Source organism: Chenopodium quinoa, unplaced genomic scaffold (assembly GCF_001683475.1).
Source record: "Chenopodium quinoa cultivar QQ74 unplaced genomic scaffold, ASM168347v1, whole genome shotgun sequence".
Lineage (NCBI taxonomy): Eukaryota > Viridiplantae > Streptophyta > Magnoliopsida > Caryophyllales > Amaranthaceae > Chenopodium > Chenopodium quinoa.
Window position 1 is genome coordinate 5,519,866 of NW_018743175.1, and position 19,410 is coordinate 5,539,275.

The 19,410-nt window shown below is 36.1% G+C and overlaps 3 protein-coding genes across 3 annotated transcripts; 2 read left to right on the forward strand and 1 right to left on the reverse strand.

The window, feature by feature from the left end:
• Positions 1 to 117: 117 nt before the first annotated feature.
• On the forward strand, positions 118 to 2,904 carry LOC110732211 (putative receptor-like protein kinase At4g00960). The gene is made up of 8 exons (XM_021912128.1): positions 118 to 466; positions 588 to 632; positions 716 to 826; positions 957 to 1,099; positions 1,279 to 1,492; positions 1,622 to 1,856; positions 2,043 to 2,196; positions 2,359 to 2,904. The coding sequence occupies exons 1-8, from the start codon at positions 118 to 120 to the stop codon at positions 2,671 to 2,673; spliced, it is 1,566 nt and encodes a 521-aa protein (XP_021767820.1). The 3' UTR covers positions 2,674 to 2,904.
• A 439-nt stretch (positions 2,905 to 3,343) lies between these two features.
• Positions 3,344 to 8,451, forward strand: LOC110732731 (elongation factor G-2, chloroplastic). The gene is made up of 4 exons (XM_021912719.1): positions 3,344 to 3,713; positions 5,067 to 6,481; positions 6,819 to 7,331; positions 8,043 to 8,451. Exons 1-4 carry the CDS (start codon positions 3,473 to 3,475, stop codon positions 8,211 to 8,213), a joined length of 2,340 nt encoding a protein of 779 aa, XP_021768411.1. The 5' UTR covers positions 3,344 to 3,472; the 3' UTR covers positions 8,214 to 8,451.
• Positions 8,452 to 8,700: 249 nt separating this feature from the next.
• On the reverse strand, positions 8,701 to 12,948 carry LOC110732732 (hsp70-Hsp90 organizing protein 3-like). Its single transcript, XM_021912720.1, has 7 exons — positions 11,857 to 12,948; positions 10,110 to 10,398; positions 9,860 to 9,945; positions 9,544 to 9,767; positions 9,387 to 9,453; positions 9,240 to 9,299; positions 8,701 to 9,010 (listed from the first exon to the last, which is right to left on the reverse strand). The coding sequence occupies exons 1-7, from the start codon at positions 12,766 to 12,768 to the stop codon at positions 8,897 to 8,899; spliced, it is 1,752 nt and encodes a 583-aa protein (XP_021768412.1). The 5' UTR covers positions 12,769 to 12,948; the 3' UTR covers positions 8,701 to 8,896.
• Between the last annotated feature and the right edge of the window lie 6,462 nt (positions 12,949 to 19,410).

Here is a 19,410-nt window from a genome sequence, read left to right on the forward strand (position 1 = left end):
GTATATGATTAGAGAAATTTAGAGAAGAAAGAAATATAGCCAAACAAAGCTAAAAATATGAGAAAGAAAATAGAGAACTTGAAATATTACAACTACTACATGGAAGTGTTATTGATAATGGGGTTAGGAATTATTTGTTTGTCAATTCCTACACCTTCATCAGCCCAAGATATAGTTAACGAGAAATATTTGCCGCCGTGTTGGGTAAACATTACAAACTGTATGCAAGATCATATAGACCGGAGTGGATCAGAGCCACAATTCAATTCATCGAGCTCAATGTTTAATTTGAGCGAATTCCTGTGCTGCCCTCTCATACAACAGACTGCTCAGACAGAGAAGCAGTGTTTCTGTTTTGTCAACACCTTCATTAATCAAAATCCTTCCTTTGAATCCAATGTAACATTGGTCTTGAGTTATTGCCAGGTTGCGAATTCCCTTACTTCTCTTAAAACCTACTGTCAAGGTACGTTTTTCTTTACATTGCTACATAATAGTATATACTTGTAATATCCAATACAAGCGTTGTATAGTTGTAGGGCAATAACGATTAATTTGTTTTGTCCCTGCTGGATCACCTCCTCCAGATGCTCTTGTTTCTGGATCAACATCGTCTCCAACTCCTACTTCAGGTAAAATATCTTTTTGGATTGAACTTTTCACAAGGCAATATGACTTGACAAATTGAGTTTTGAGCCTGGCTGTTATGCTGCAGGAAAACTCAAGATTATTATTCCTGTTGCTGCATCATCAGCAGCCATCATACTCTTGGTAATAGGCATTGTTATAGCTCTTAAGTGTCGGAAAGGCAAGAAGAAGGCTGAAGGTGAAGCCAATTCTCTAAGCGTTAACAATCTGGAAAACTCACAGATAGAAGACTTGAGCTTAATTTAGTTAGTAAAGTTGTTAAGTAACCTCGCTTATTAGCTTCTTTTGTTTTTTGGGTGCTATAGCAGGGTATGTGCCACCTGCACCTGCAGACGATCAAATTGTTACAGTTGAATCCTTGCAATATGAATGGGAAGCCCTCAAGGCTGCCACTAAAAACTTCTCCGATGATCACAAGATTGGTCAAGGGGGATTTGGCATCGTCTACAAGGTAAATACAAGGAGGAATGATACCAAAATACCAAATAGACAACTTGACATCCACACTAAAATAAAATTTCGTGATTCTATTGTACTTGCAACATGTAGATTTACTAGATAGTAGATGTAGTACTTAATTAGATGAAAAATTATAGTATTTCAGTTATCGGCTCTCTATCTTTTGTTTAGGGCACTTTACAAAATGGACAAGAAGTTGCGGTGAAAAGGCTATCAAGCGGCTCTTGCCAAGGTGAAAAAGAATTTAAAAATGAGGTGGCATTGGTAGCCAAGCTTCAGCACAGAAATTTAGTAAAGCTAGAAGGATTTTGCTTGGCAAGAGAAGAAGAAAAGTTACTCGTGTACGAGTTCGTGGCTAACAAAAGTCTTGACTACTTCCTCTTTGGTAATATTGTTTATTCTTTATATATATATATATATATATATATATATATATATATATATATATATTCTATTTTAGGTGTTCCCTTTTATCATGTTGAATCATTCATCTAGTTACTTCAATGTGTTACAGATGCTGAAAAACAAAGACAATTGGATTGGCCAAAGCGTTATGACATAATAAAAGGCATTGCTAGAGGAATGCTCTACCTCCATGTAGACTCTCCCATCCGACTCATCCACCGTGATCTTAAGGCAGCCAATGTTTTGTTAGATGAGGAGATGCATCCTAAAATTGCAGACTTTGGCATGGCTAGGATCTTTGACGAAAAAACCTACTGCCATACAAGCAGAATTATTGGGACTTAGTAAGCCAAATATATAAAATTTTATCATACAATAATCTTGACCAAAATTGGAAAAAAAAAAAAAAAAATTAAACTTGGGGAAATTTTGTGCTACACTTCTTCACTTATGCTTAAGTAACGGGTATATGTTAATGTGTACGTGGTGTTAATAACCATATATATCCTCTTCTGTTTCATGAATTGCAGTGGTTATATGGCTCCGGAATATATAATCCATGGACAATTCAACGTAAAATCAGATGTCTACAGCTTTGGCGTGCTAGTTTTAGAGATTGTGAGTGGAATAAGGATAAGTGCCATGACCTATCAATCTGGCATGACTGAAAACCTTCTAAGCTATGTGAGTATATTTATGGGCAATGATGTTAGTGTCTTTTCAAATTTTGCAAGAAAAGTTTTGGGTCAGTGTTAATATTAGATAATAAAAAAATATGTTGAAATGTACATATCTAAAATTGTCGAAATGGAATCACTAGAATTAAATATTGGTGTTTTATTACAGGGATGGAAATGTTGGAAAGATGGGAGATCATTGGAATTTATAAATCCAACTCTAAGAGACTCTTACTCGAAAACGGAAATTACGAGGTGTATTCACCTAGGATTGTTATGCGTCCAAGAAGAGATGAGGAAAAGACCTAGCATGTCGACGATAGCTCTTATGCTCAACTCTAATTTTGCAGTTGGAGCTTTGCCAATACCCCAACCTCCTGCTTTCATGTATAGTGGAAATGCGGATCAATCAACAATGAGTAACACGGCTTCAATTCCATGGTCTAGTGGAACATCAACCAATGAGTCGAATACAATGTTGTGACAAGATTAACGACATGGAGCCCCAGGACGTTAGAGACTTATGATGTTCCATAACCATACTCTTCAGTCTATACCACTTCATAGCTCCTTCTAGTTTTCCTTTATGATAATGCTTGTTTTTTGCTTCTTATGTTTGAGAATGTTAGAGGACCAACTCAACCAAAAGCTTAAGCTGATTGTTGAGACCCGGTAATATGTTTTATACTCTATCAGAGAACCATACTCATCTAGTTTTTCTGGTTACTTTTTGCTAATGTCAACCTCAAATTTGGCTCCTAATATAAGAGCCGAAATAACCCCCAAAAAAATTTAACTGAACAATTTTAACCAAGTAATCTTTGCAACTCGCAAATCGAGCATTTTCTTGCACGCAAGCCAAGGAATTTCAAGTCAACTTTGGCTAATATCGATCTTAAAGCTGATTCTTAAGAGCTAAAATGACCTCCATAACCTTAACCGAGTAATAACCTAAAGCACGCAAACTAAGACATTTCTATTATGAGATTATTGTTTGATTTGTTGAAAGAGGTATAACTCAAATAACAAAGGCCAATACAAAGCCACGATGTTTAATTGTTCATTCATGGATGAGAAAATTTTGGGCCAAAAGGACCCACAAAAGTTTTAAGTTGCAAAAATTTATCCTATTAGCCAATCCATTAATTATCCAAAAGCCCCAAAATCAAAACTCAACCTCACAATTTCTTGTTTATCATCAAATTCCCTCATAAAACTGAAATTTCCAGCAGACCTCACAAAAGTGAGGTTAGTGAGGAGAAAGAAATAGCAAGTGAGTAAAAATGGCGGCAGAATCGTTGAGAATTACAGGAACACTTGAACCCCTTTGCAATGTTAATGGGTCTCAAAATAAGCTACTTTCTCTCTCCTCCTCCCACCACCACAGTCGCCGCCGTCTCAACGTGTCTTCTTCTCTCTCCTCCTTCTTCGGGGGTGTTCGAATTAGCAGGTGTAATTCCAGAAATGCCCCTGCTTTGCAGCAGCAGAGGAGGAAGTTCTCTGTTTTTGCCATGGCTACTGATGGTAATATGCTTGTTTCTTTATATATTGTTGGTGTTCATTTGTATTTTGTGATGTGGGTTTTTAGTTTCTGGAATTTTTTTTAAGTACCCAGTTAGTTTAATTGTGTAATTATTGAGATAATTTGCTGTTTTTGTGTTCTGGAATTTGGGTTAGTTTTGGCTATGATTCTATAACAGTTCAGTTTAATTTCAAATTCAAGTGTAATTGTGATGGTGTGCTTAATGGAGCTGATAGTTGCTGATAAATGGTAGAATTGATACTGATAAAGATGTTAATTAAAAATTAAAACTTGTTTAAGTATTTAATGAGGACACTGAGTTTTTCCAGAAGAAGAGATGTGGGGTGAAGTTTGGTGTGAATTTGTTGGTGTATTAAAATGGGAAAATGTTGCCTTGTTATATACTGAGTATCAATTTTCCTCAAATTGATTCCCCCACAATTTAATTAGGTTTCTGCTATGCTAATTGCATATTCATTAGTAATGTTCATAACGTGGCCCATGAGTGGCTCATTGTCTTACATGGTAAATTGGCTGAAGAGTTTGGTCTTGTCAATTGTATCGCCTTTGCTAAATGTTTCCATCTCTCTGAATGAGCTGTATGACTGTTTCGTTGGGACATTTCTCTTATGAAGGAAACATTAATGTTAATAATGTTGAACTCATTTTTTATGAATTGAGCATCCCTATAGTTTTGTTTCCTCAGAAAGGTACATGGATTATGTTGCTGTGGTTTCATTATTAATCATGCTCTTAAGCTTAAACTTGTATATCTTTCACTTTTTTTTGTATTTGACATGTATCAAGATTTCGCAAAATTTGTGGCGGCTGTTACTATTGCCTTTGAATTCTAGCTTATATTAGAAAAGGTAACTACTTTCCGGGGTTAAAATGCTATAACTTGGACCTATAATGAAGATCGCTGCATTGAACCATGCCAATTTGTTTAGCATAGTAATATTGAACTCGAGTTCTCATGCATCTTTTTTTTTTTTTTTTTTTTTTTTTTTTTTTTTTACAAATTCATTAATTAGAGCTTGGAAGAAGAATTTTTGTTTTTGAAAGTGGGAATATGAGGATATCCTAGTAGAGACCTTGCCTATGGTTTTTTTTTTTTTTTTTCCTTTGTGGTATTTCTGTGGGCAAAGTAGGATGAATTTCCTTTGTGGTATTTCTATGGGCAAAGTAGGATGAATATCATCCTTATGAGTGCCCACTAAAGTCTATAACTGTGATCTGTGATTAGTATACATGTCAAGTTCATATGCATTATTGCTTATCGCGAGTTTGTGATGACTGTCAGACTTCATTTCTTGTCTGCTGACATGGACAATATAATTTTTGTTTTGTGCCAGAGGGCAAGAGGAAAATCCCACTAAAAGATTATCGTAATATTGGAATCATGGCTCATATAGATGCTGGGAAAACTACTACAACTGAGAGGGTCCTGTTCTACACAGGCCGGAACTATAAGATTGGTGAGGTGCACGAAGGAACAGCGACTATGGATTGGATGGAGCAAGAACAAGAAAGAGGGATCACGATCACTTCTGCAGCAACTACAACCTATTGGAATAATCATCGCATCAATATTATTGATACTCCTGGCCATGTCGACTTCACTTTGGAAGTCGAGCGGGCTCTTAGAGTGTTGGATGGTGCTATATGCTTGTTTGACAGTGTAGCTGGGGTGGAGCCACAATCTGAAACTGTGTGGAGGCAAGCAGATAAATATGGTGTGCCCCGTATATGTTTTGTTAATAAGATGGATCGTCTAGGTGCAAATTTCTTCAGAACAAGAGATATGATTGTCACTAATTTGGGCGCAAAGCCCTGTGTAATTCAATTGCCTATTGGTGCAGAGGACAATTTCAAGGGAGTCATTGATCTTGTGAAAATGAGAGCTGTTGTGTGGTCAGGGGAGGAATTGGGTGCAAAATTCAGTTATGAAGACATTCCCGCAGATCTCCAGGAATTGGCTGCAGATTATCGGGCGCAACTGATAGAAACTGTAGTAGAATTAGATGATGAGGCTATGGAGGGCTACTTGGAAGGAAAAGAGCCTGATGAGGAAACAATCAAGAAACTTATTAGGAAAGGAACCATCTCAGCCAGTTTTGTTCCTGTTATGTGTGGTTCAGCCTTCAAAAATAAGGGTGTTCAGCCTTTGCTTGATGCAGTAGTAGATTATTTACCATCACCTCTTGAATTGCCCCCAATGAAGGGTTCTGATCCAGAAAATCCTGAATTGGAAATAGAGAGGGAGCCAAGTGATGATGCACCATTTTCTGGCTTAGCTTTTAAGATCATGAGCGATCCATTTGTGGGTTCTCTTACATTTGTGAGAGTCTATTCGGGCAAACTAGCAGCCGGATCTTATGTATTGAATGCAAATAAGGGGAAGAAAGAAAGAATTGGTAGGCTTCTGGAAATGCATGCCAACAGCAGAGAGGATATTAAGGTGGCATTAACAGGTGATATTGTTGCACTTGCTGGTCTAAAAGACACCATCACTGGTGAAACACTCTGTGACCCAGAAAAGCCTGTTGTGCTTGAACGTATGGATTTCCCTGATCCTGTCATTAAGGTGGCTATTGAACCCAAGACTAAAGCTGATATTGACAAAATGGCTACTGGTCTGATAAAGCTTGCTCAAGAAGATCCTTCTTTCCACTTCTCACGTGATGAAGAAATCAACCAGACAATCATTGAAGGAATGGGAGAGTTACATCTTGAGATCATTGTTGATCGGCTCAAAAGAGAATTTAAGGTTTGTATCGGTGCATCACCTTACTAATTGCATTTGTTTTTATGTCATGTTTGACTTATTTGCTGCATGCCTGCACAAGCTGTCTCTACATATTTTTGACTTGTTTGCTTGCATCTAAGTCATTTATACTTCCATTAATTTGGCTGTCGAACATCTCATCTATTGACTGTAGCACAAAATGCAAATATTTGATGGTTTTCCTGGCAAACCTATTGATTTAATAAGCTTTTCCAACATCTGCTAATTGTTGTACTAATTGTTTTGGTGTGGAGTTGCCCTTTTCCACTAAGTATGTTGGAGTTAATGACCTGATTTTCTTATCTGCCACTCTATACAGGTTGAGGCCAATGTTGGTGCACCACAGGTTAACTACCGTGAAAGTATTTCTAAAGTTTCTGAAGTCAAGTATGTTCACAAGAAACAGTCAGGTGGCCAAGGACAGTTTGCCGACATCACTGTGCGATTTGAACCTTTAGAGGCTGGAAGTGGATATGAATTTGTTAGTGAAATTAAGGGTGGTGCAGTGCCCAAGGAATATATCCCTGGAGTCATGAAGGGATTGGAAGAGTGTATGAGCAATGGTGTGCTTGCGGGTTTTCCTGTGGTTGATGTGCGTGCCGCACTAGTGGATGGTTCATACCATGATGTTGACTCGAGTGTCTTAGCTTTCCAACTGGCAGCCAGAGGGGCTTTCCGGGAAGGAATGAGAAAGGCCGGTCCAAAGATGTTGGAACCAATTATGAAAGTTGAAGTAGTTACACCTGAAGAACACTTGGGAGATGTGATCGGTGACCTGAACTCCAGGAGAGGGCAAATCAACAGCTTTGGTGATAAGCCTGGTGGTCTCAAGGTATGTTTGCCTTGTCATTGTTATATCACTCAGAACTTGTCCACTTCCTCCTTGTTATTTTCTTCCTTCGATCGTGTTGTATCTGTTCTTTCAAGCTTATGGTTTTAATGACCATTACCAGAGAGTGAAAGATATAGGCTTGAACTTAATCTCATCCAACTCTTTGGGTGCCGGCCATGCTCTGATAACTATGCCTCGTCTGGTTCTCTAGAACACTATGGCTGATGTAAAAGAGGGAATGTCAAGTATATATTAACACCATGCCAAACAGATCTTACCATAGGATGCATGGCCAACTTTTAGGAAATGTGTGATCCAAAAAAAAAAATCCTTCCTTGGTTCCATTTCAGGCAAGCGGACAAGGATTGCTTAGATTGTAGAGAATAAGGTTAAGTAGAGGATGAGAGATACTCCGCATAAATTTCAGGATTACCTGAAATAAGGTAGCCACTTAATGAGATGTAGTTTTTCAGGATAACCTGAAGCTTAGATTGGATTCAATTAGACACTAGCTGCCAATAGTAATCATGAATTTTCAGAATCAATTATCTTTTTTAGTTCAGCTAGTAAAACTGTACAAGGGTGGAATCATCTGGAGCTCATTAAGAATCTAATTTGCAATTTTGGCTCAATTTTGAAGCGATAGAATATTTGCCTCATCTAAATGCTAAATTTTGTTGTCACTCATGAATCACCCTTGATTATGTGCAGGTTGTAGACTCCCTTGTTCCGCTGGCTGAGATGTTCCAATACGTGAGTACATTGCGAGGAATGACTAAAGGGCGTGCGTCCTACACAATGCAGCTAGCTAAATTCGATGTTGTTCCTCAGCATATCCAGAACCAGCTCGCCGCTTCAAAGGAAGAATTGGTGTCTGCTTAACTTACTACCGCCCTATCTGCTAGGTCCCAGTGACAGATTTTGCTGATATCTTGTAATTTAAACATTGATTTGGTATATTCAGCTTTCGTTATGTTTGGCGTCAGCTTTTGTATAGGTAGTCAATCATTTGTCAGAAAGATCCCAAATGTAGTACAAAACTCAGTAATATATAATCTGTGAAGGTTGATCAAATTTTTGGAAGAATTTTTGCTGGGTTTAGAGGTTCTATTTGGGACAATAAACGTGCAAAGATTTACTCATAATGGTGTATTTATATGATTGAAACCGAAAAAAACAAAAGAAAAACGAAGAGCCTGTTAACGCCTACAGTAACAAACAAAAAAACCTGTTAAACTATCCTCCGTGCTAACGAGTTAAGGTTCAAGTCCTTACAAAGCAAGTGCTATTAGAGAAAGGGTTCTATTTTCGATCAGCTAAACTAACAGATTCTAGACTGATTGTGCCACATAAAGGAATCAATAATCAAAGACGATAAACACAAAATACTTCCATTAAAATAAGTTCAAAATTTCAACAAGAATTAAACTAGATTGATCCACCAATCCAGAATATTACATAGTTGGGGTAGTGCAAAAAACATCAAATGCCAAAGTTGTGCCACTGTTGCTAAGAATAGATCAACTTATCACTGTTTCTAAATAGATCAACTTATTACATAGTTATCATCTAACTTGAACAATTCCAGCACTGACCAACTTTTGGATCTTATTCATCACCATTGGATTCTTCATATGATCTTGTGCTGCCTTGGGATTCTCCTGAAAGTCTATCAAAACCTGAAATCCGGAAATTCAATCAGCAAAACATGAGTTAAAGATAAAGATTTTACAAAAAATAACAATGGAATTATATCCTTCTCAAACTTTATAGAACAAAGAGATTTTACAAAAATAACAATGCCGCTATTAATTTCAATCCCCTCCCCTCAGCAAGGGCTAGTAAAATGCAAGATTTTTCTACTTTAAACTTCATTTTCAAAAATATTGCACTTCACAAAGAATATACCTGTCTCATGACAGGATCAGTGAGGATGTTCTGGATTTCTGGATCCTGCATTCCCTTAGCCTGCAGAGATCAGAAGCACAACTGTCAAGAATTTTTTCTCAAACATAATCTTAATTTAATTATTCATCAACAAGCGTATAACAAGACCTGTCTCTCTTTGAGTTCTTCAGGAGTCAAATCCCCACGGCTTGCTTTATTAATTTGTTGTACACATCTACAAGAAAGTCATAGCAAAATTCAGTAATGTAAAGAACGCATATTTAAAGGTGGCAAACACACAAATGTCTGACGTTCTTCTACACACCTTCGCACGCCATCCAACAATTCCTGGTTGTTTGGCTCGAGTTTTAATCCTTCCTGGTAAGTTTCTAATGCCTTCTCATATTCCTTCATGAAGAACTGGACAGCTCCCTTTCTAGTGTACCCCTTAACGAAAGAAGGATCAAGCTCAATGCACTTCTCTGCATCTTTCAACGCTTCTGGCATTGCCCCCAATTTAGTGTAACTTGCAGCTCTGTTGCTGTAAGCCTGAAATGCATTTATATGTAGCAATGTGAGTTCAAAATAGACTTAATGATGCTTTAGTATACAGATAATTGATGCAGAACAAGCAGACATACTTTCGTGTCTTTAGGGTTCCTCCTGATAGCTTCTGTGTAATGCTTTACAGCTTCAGGATACTTCTGCTCCTTGAAGTACTCATTACCTACATAGACAAGTACAGATTACAAATTAATGTGCAGATACATAACAGGATATAAGCAAACTTACAACTTCCCAAATCCAAAACAGCTCTTAAGCGTCACAATGTCAAATAATTGTTAATAGAATGAAATAGAATTTCCAACATACATAAAAAGGTAGTAATACCTTTTTCACGTTCTTCATCAGCTATATTAGGATCAAAATACTCTTGCTGCTCCAAATCTTTCTTTGCTTTTTCAGCATCATTAAGTTTCTTCAGTGTGTCAGGATTACGGTGCTCTGTCAAAGCTTTGTGGAAAGCTTCAATAGCAAGATCATAGTCCTTTGAAGTCTTTGCAATTTTCGCCAAAGCAGTTCCTTTCCTGGTCAATGCCCTGGCAACCATTTTGTAGTCTGATCGAAGCTCCCTACCTCTTTCAACAGCTTGGTCACAGTCCTTGATACACTCATCATACTACACAGGGATTTAAAAGGAATGTAAACCAATCAGCAATCATTTCCACAAACAGATAAAAGACGGATGATAACAGTAAAGTACATCAATAACAAGAAGCACAGAGTATACAAATAATCAACAAAAGCCACAAAGCAATGATTGAATGTGAATTTTCAAAGGTGTAGTATCATAGAGACCCTATATTCAATACACTAGGTAAGGGTATGAGAATTACTCACTAGGAAAGTCTTGAAACTATTGGTGAACAATTCGAACTCGATTAGTATTCCTAATTGTTGGACTAAAACCTTGAGTTCAACTCAGATTCAAATTGGTAAAACGAACCTAATCATCAAACACAATACTTATCGAGGAAGCATAGCATAGGGAGGAGACACTCTTTCGCACCCTTCTAATTAAACTCAATCATGTAATTTCAACCTCGATTGGTACACAAAATTGAATGGCCAATTCACCTCAATTAGGCTCATTCATTAATTAATCAGCTGAATACCTACTTTCTTCCACTACAACCAACATCTTCTATAATTTACAAGACAAGACAAACTAAACTGAATATGTTAGCTGTTATGACCATTCATAACACAATTCACTACGAAAAAAAAAAAAAAAAAACTCAATCCTATACCATAGACTTCATTACCAATCTATATGTACACCCTAACCTCTGAAAAAAATAAAAAAAATAAAAAAAAAAAAAAAAAAAAAAAAAACAGGTCTTCAAATTAACACTACTCCGTAATAATTTGTTCAAGAAAAGCATGTTCTACCTTACGAGTAATTCTTTAAAATTTCAGTGAAAAAGGTGAATATCATGTTGACATGTTCTAACACCAAGAAAGCTATGGTTTGTAAATCTTTCGGCTAGCAACAACACTTAATTCAAGTCTAGCACTCCAGTAGTAGGATAACACTACAGCTGCAATTGTAGTCAGAACAGTCACAATTTTTTCATTTAATTGACCAAGTAATAACATTTAGCTACTAATTAACTATTCAAAAAAACCATGTTCTCTCTCAATCTAAGTGAAAAGGTTACCATCATGGTTAGCTAGAATGACAAAGCATTAACATTCAAATAAAAAACAACAAAAGTAGCACATAAACCTCCAACAACCCATCAACAAGTAAATAATCAATTCATATGCCATATATATAACAATAACATAATTAACCAAACTCGTTTACTTATATTGGGCTACAGTACGTTATCGTATACTTAAAACCTTAAACAACAGTACACTAAAATAACATCTATAACATTCGAAACTCGCCTCGATGGAGCTCCTATGTCATATGACTAATATCAGCTCAGTCATCAATCATCACAATCAATCTCTAAGTCACATACCAAAATTCAACTTCACACCAATCACAAGCTCAAGACTTCAAACAATTGAAAACCATTTAAACAATTGAAATCAAAGAATAAATAAAAGCAATGTAGGAATTTACCTTGCCCATCTCAAGATAAACAGCAGCCCTATTAGTCAAGAAAGAAATATCCTCATCATCCAATTCAATAGCCTTACTATAATGTTCAATTGCCTTCTCAAATTCCTTCTTCTTATAAGCTGCATTCCCAGCTTCTTTCTCCTTTTGGGCCAACCCCTTCCTCTCCTTCTTCTGCCTCTCCTCTTCATCCTCCTCCACCATCGGCTCAGGTTCGGGTTCCGGTTTCGGCTCCGGCTTTGGCTCAGGTTTAGCCTCAGGCATCTTAAATTCTCTCTCAAATGCGGGATCCTCGGGCTGAACCTCCATATCCTCAGGCCCATTACCACTCATCATCTTAATATTCAACAAAACCCCAAGAGCTTGCATAACCCTTTGATCCTTCAAGTACATATTCAAATTATTCGGATTCTTCTGGATCTCCTGCATCATCTTCACAAAATCAGGCTGCTGCAAATACCCACGGGTACCCGGATCCGCAGTTAGCTTGGCCCACATCTCCGGCCCAGAAAAAGCATCCCCAAAAGGAGAAGCAGAAGAACTACTGGGCCGGGCACCCCGAGAAGCCGCGGATTGAGCGTCGGAAAGCCCAGATTTAAGGGCCTCGTTATTCGGGTCGAATTCAAGACCCTTTTTGTAAGCAGAAATAGCGTCGGAAAAATTATGAAGACCTAAATATGCAGCACCCAAACGACTGTAACCCTTGGGCCAATCAGGTTTTAGGTCGACGGTTTTCTGGGCGTCGGTTAAAGCGTCGGAATAGTTCCCGCGAGAAGCGTGGGCGGCGGATCGATTAGAGTAGAGGACATGATTTGTGGGGGCGAGAGAAATAGCGTCGGAAAAGTGTTTAATTGCGTCGGCATAGTTGCCGGAAGAGAAGGCGGCGTTACCCTTTGCTTTAGCTTCGTCTGCCATTGAAGAGAGAGAAAGAGAATTTGGGAGGAAAGAGAAAGAGAGGGTTTTTGGAGAGTGAAAGGAAATCTGGAAAAAGGGGGAGATTAATAGGCGAAGCAAGAAGAGGAGACGAGAGAGTTCTGGCTGTTGTTGGGGAAGGTGAAGTGGTTCTGGAATGTTCTTGGGTTAACGAGGGGTTGGAATTAGGGATGAAACTAATTCGGTTTAAAATCGAACCAAATTGCAATCCGAATCGAAATAGAAATACGTTACGGTTTTTTTTCTAAAATGGTTCGGTTTGGTTTTTTAAAAAAATAAATTTCGGTTTTCGATTTGAGGAATTGAAAAACCGAAAAAATCAAAACCAAACCGAAATTTCGGCCCAAACCCCAAATACACACTAGCCCAACTATGATTTTAGCCTAAGTATATAAAGTAAAAAAAAAACCCTAATCTAACATTCCTCCTCTCTGCCTCACACTCTCTTATTCAGCTACTGCTACTCCACTCTCACTAAGACACTGACTCACTTCATCAGTCGGTCACTCCACCGTTCACTAGCGTCCGACCACCATCCACCGTCCAACCGCACCCACAGCCACTCGTCTGCAGTTCGCCGGAGCCCGGAGGCCACCACATGTCCGCATATCTTCTTCGCGTTCTTTTCTCCTCCTTCTGAATTTGTTTGTTTAATTTTTTTAAAGTAGACATAGTTGTTGATTTAATTAATTGCTGAATAATTGAATGTGAATTGTGAAGTTACTCAATTAGAATTTTACTTGGTTTTTTAATTAATAATTAGAACTTCATTTTGCCAGATTTATGTTTATTGAGATTTTTGCTTTATGTGTAATATCGTTTTTTTGCAATAAAATTATCAATTAAAGAATAATTCGGTGTGTTTCGGGTTTTTTTTTTTTTAAATCGAAATTTATATAGTTTGGTTTGGTTTGGTTTGGTTTGGTTTCAAGAGTAAAGTGGTGCAGTGCGGTTTGTAAAATCCAAAAACCGAATTAGAGTGGTTCGGCTTCGGTTTGGGCTATAAACCAAATCGAAAACCGAATTTTCACCCCTAGTTGGAATTGGGATCTAAGGTGGATGATTTTATGACTGAGGTGGCTTAATTAATTTTTGGGGCTTTTAATTAATTAATGAAAAAATGAGCCTAATTGAGGGAGTCTATTGAGGTGAATTGGCCACTCAATTTGTGTACTAATCGAGGTCGAAATTACTTGATTGATTTTAATTGGAAGGGTGCGAAAGAGTTTCATTCTCCTCTCTATGCTATTCTTCCTTGGTAAGTATTGTTGGGAAAGATCACAAATAATCTTGCAGTGGAAATAATATTTACTTTCCCTTTGTGTATAAACAAAATAGGTAACAATTATATCTCTATAACATAATACATTAACTCACAAAGTGTTTATAAACTATAAACTTATATTCGATGGTATACTCTCAAATTTAAATTGTGTTTCTATTCATAAAAAATAATGTGATACAAATTCTATCTCAATTTACAATTAACAAATAATCTGATTACATATTTATAATCAGCTTATATCTAAATAACTAATGATGCAAATTATCGTTATATAATTTTCCATTGATTATTTCTTATTTTGCTACTACTCTCCTTCTTTTTCTCTCCTTTTATCTCTCTCATTCTTTTTCTCTTCTTTCTTGTAAATTCTCCTTTATTTATTTTTAGCAAATTCTAATGATAAGGAGGAATATTATCCAACAAATCTCCCCCTTCCGACTTATTAGGAGATTATTGATAAACCCACTTCATCTCGACAAACATCAAGCTTTTGCATGGTCAATGTTTTTGTCATCATATATGGACCATTGTGGTTGGTATGGATCTTTTCCAAATGCAATAGCTTGGCTTCAAAGACTTCTCGTATCCAATGATACCTTATACCTATATGTTTGGAACGGGCATGGAAGGTAGGATTTTTCGCCAGAGAATAGCACTTTGGCTATCACAGTAAAGTGTATACTTATCTTGTTTAATCCTTAACTCTTGTAGGAAATTCTTCATCCATAATAGCTCTTTACAAGCTTCTATCACAGCAATATACTCGGCTTCCGTTGTTGATAATGCAACACATTTTTGTAACCTTGACTGCCATGATATAGCTCCCCCTGCAAAAGTCATCATATAGCCTGATACTGACTTTCGCGAATCAACATCATTTGCCATATCTGCATCTGTGTAACCTTTTAACACAGGATCTCCTTGACCAATACATAAGCACATTTTTTATGTGCCCCGTAGATACCTTAGAATCCATTTTACACCTTTCCAGTGTTCTTTCCATGGATTCGAGAGGAACCTACTGACAACACCTACCGAATAGACAATGTCTGGTCTCGTACAGACCATAGCATACATCAAACTACCAACCGCAGACGAATAAAGGAACTTTATCCATCTTTCTCTTTCTTTCTCACTTGTAGGACATTGTTGAGAACTCAACTTAAAATGACTTGCAAGTGGAGAACTTACTGGTTTAGCCTTATGCATGTTAAACCTCTCAAGTAACTTCTCAATATATCTTTCCTGTGACAGCCATAACTTCTTGTTTTTCCTATCATGTGAGATTTTTATGCCTAGTATCTGTTTTGCTGGTCCTAAGTCTTTCATGGCAAAGAACTTATTCATCGCCTTTTTCAAGTTAGCGATTTTAGCGGTGTCGCAGCCAATAATTAACATATCATCAACATAGAGGAGTAAAATAATAAAATCTCCCTCCGCAAATCTTTTGATGAACACACAATGATTTGATGTCGTCTTGTGATACTTATGATTCTTCATAAAGGATTCAAATTTTCGATACCATTGACGCGGAGCTTGTTTTAAACCATATAAGCTCTTATTCAAACGACATACCATGTGCTCTTTTCCTTCAACCTGAAATCCCTCAGGTTTTTCCATGTATATTTCTTCTTCAAGTCACCATGTAGAAAAGTTGTTTTCACATCTAGTTGTTCAATTTCTAAATCCATGCATGCTGCCATGCCGAGAACAACTCTTATTGACGATATTTTCACCACCGGTGAGAATATTTCTTCAAAGTCAATACCTTTCTTTGACTGAACCCCTTCACAACCAGCCTTGCTTTGTATCTTGGTTGCGCATTATTTTCTTCAGTCTTCAATCTGAACACCCACTTATTCTTGAGTGGTCGTCGACCTTTTGGTAGCTGTACCAAATCAAATGTATGATTCTCATGCAAGGATTTTATCTCGTCTTGCATGGGTTAAATCCACTCTTTTTAGTGAATATCTCTTAGAGCCTCTTCATAAGACTCTGGCTCTCCACCTTCAGTAAGCAACTGAAAGTCACCACTAGCAAATTTTGCCAGAAGTCGTCTATCTCTATTAGACCTTCTTAACTCTAATGGTGATGTCGGTTGACTTTCTTGTTGTGTCATTTGTTCCACATTCTCATTATTATCATCCTCGTCATCATCGTCGATGTTGTGAGGATGATCTTCTTAGTTTACATCTACCCCGTGATTATCAACTACACTCGGGGATAATTATAGGCAATTCTTCATGGGATGTTGTAGACTTTCCCAATTTTTGTATGTCTTTAATGGTTTGATCTTCGAAGAAGACGACATCTCTACTTCTGACAATCTTTCTTTCAGAAGGACTCCATAGCCTATAACCAAACTCATCTTCAGGATAGCCAAGAAAAATACATTGTTTTGTCTTGCTATCAAGTTTTGATCTCTTATCCCTCGGGATATGAACAAAAGCTCTACATCCAAACACCTTCAAACTTTCATAATTTACTTTTCTCCCTGACCATATCATTTGTGGAACTTCACCATCAAGTGGAATTGAAGGAGAAAGATTGATCAAATGAACTGCATTTTTAACTGTCTCCCCCCAAAATGATTTGGGTAACCTTGCGTGAGATAACATCAAACGAACTTTTTCAGTGATCGTGCGATTCATTCTTTCTGCAATGCCATTTTGTTGACACGTTTTTGGGACAGTTTTCTCAAGCTTTATCCCATAATTTTGGCAGTATTCTTCAAATGGACCTCTATACTCGCCACCATTATCAGATCGTACACATTGTAATTTCATGCTCATTGCTTTCTCTATTTTTGCATGAAACTCCTAGAATGCATTAAGGACTTGGTCTTTACTTTTCAAAATATAGACCCATACTTTCCTAGAATGGTCATCAATAAATGTGACAAAATAAGTTGCCCCACCAAGAGATTTTTCTGTCATATAACATATGTAACACCCCAAATCTCCCTCTACGGAATATGTAGAAAAATACGTATAAATACCGTAGAGATAGATTTGGGCGTATTACTACCGCGTGAAAACGCAAGGCTTATACTTGAAAATACTTTTGCAGCGGAAATTCTTTATTCTTATTAATAAAACTTTAAATAAAACTTGTTCATAATTTGCGACACAAAAACGACTCCAACTTTTCCTAAGCTGTGTGAAATTCCCGTGGACTCCCGTATGCATCAATCAACTTCCACCTAAAACAAAAGCACGTATTAGCAATTATGCTAAGTAGGTTATGTGTAAGATAAGTAAAACATAATTTAAATCATTTAAGTTTAATTCAAAGAATTCCAATGCCATACTCATGTAAGAGCTTTTCCAATTCAATGCTTTCAAGACAAGTTTAAAACTCAATCGATTACGTTCCAAAACCATTTCCTCACTAAGTGTGCACACCCCCCAAGTGGTTTACTTTATGAACAAAGACCAATCTTGAGGAAAGACTAGGTCATGCAAAGTCCATAGTCTTCTCTAATCCATTCCCTAAGTGGGATTCATAACCATATCGATTGATTTACTTAAAAGCACCTTTTAAAAATCCATCATTCTTGAATATTAAGAAACCTGTAAATCAATTTTAATCCCATCCTTTTTAATAATTTTAATCATAATTCAAAGTCTATTTTGATTAACCAAAAATCATTAATTCAAACCATCATGAAACATAATTTTATAAGGAACATAATAAGATACAATTTCATGGACAACTTTCGAAGGTATCAAACTACATAACGTACCTTAATTCCAAATATCAATCAATATTTCGCACTTTCAAAGTTCAATCACGAATAAACCTTGCAATTAACATAACCATATGGTTATCACAATATCTTTAGACATAAACCCAAATCTAATGTGCATGGACTATAAAACTCTTTTAAAAATAATACTTTAATATAAAATTATAACTGTGAAATAGGTAACTATAATTTAGAAAACTAACCATGAAGAAAATAAAGGAATAGGATTAAAGGAAATTGAATTTGCGTTGGAAAGGATAGGAAGAACTTGCAGAGGTCATAACTCCTTTGATATAACTCCGAATTGGGTGATTCTTGAGCCTAACCTCAAGTATTTTTCAAGAGAAATAATTTTTTGTGAAATAGAAAAATCCAAAACCTGACCAGAAGTTCCCGAAAATTGGCTCTAAAAATATACGGGCAGATTTTCTTTTAGAAAAGAGGAAAAGAAAAATAGGAAAAGTTTGAGGGAAAAGTAGAGTAAAAGAAAAGAAGGGAATTGAGTTTTCGGTGTGAAGAATATGAGAGGTATGAGGGGTATTTATATAGGGTTGTATAATTTATGGAAATTTAAAGAATAGAAATTAGGATTTTAAATGTATGAAAGGATATTAGATTTTATTTGATCATGAAATTTTGTTTAGTAGGTTTTGAGCTTGGAGTGCAAGTATAGAATAAGATCAAATAAATTTTAGATTTAAGAGTAGAAATAAGGAATTTTAAAGGATTTTTATTTTTTAATAAAATAAATTAAAATCATTTAGAAAATTCATGAGTGGCGGAAAATATTGAGCTTAATATTGCTCAATAATTTCGGTCCCTCTATGTTAATTTATGGATTTTGTAAAATAATTTATTTGCCTAAAATTAATAATCCAATAAACATTATTTTGTGAAAATTAATACTTGAAAGAATAAAATCAGATTTTATTAAATAATTGGGGTGGCCGAAAATTTGACTTATAATAATTAATTAAATCAGATTTTTATTATATAAAATCTGAAAATTAATTCTTTAAAAATATATTTCATGAAAATAATTAATTTGGAAAGATATTAAAACAATTTAGATTTTTATTCTATGAAAACCGAAAGTACAATTTAATTAATCTACCGAATTAATATAATTTCGGTTTAGCTATTTAATTTTGAGAAATAAAAAATACTATTTATAACATAAGTATAAAATAGTTTCATTTATTGGATTATCCAATTTAATTAGTTTTGTAAAATAATGATTTAGGCGCCAAAATTTAAATATCATTTTGGCTCCAAAACTAAAATACTCTTTAGGAAAATAATTAATTTAGATAATACGTCAAAAATACGAGACTAAAATACTCTTTAATTTAGAAAATACCTTTCAAAAATACGAGGTATTACAACATACATCTATTTGAATCAAATCTAGAATATGTGGTCTTCTAGATGGTGTATTTCTTCGAAATGAAACTCTATGTTGTTTTCCAGCTAAACAATCAACACAAGATTTCAAATGAACATCCTTCAACGGAAGAAGTTTCTTTCGAGTGGGGATTTGCAATCCCTTCTCACTCATATGCTCGAGCCGCTTATGCCATAACTCGGTAGA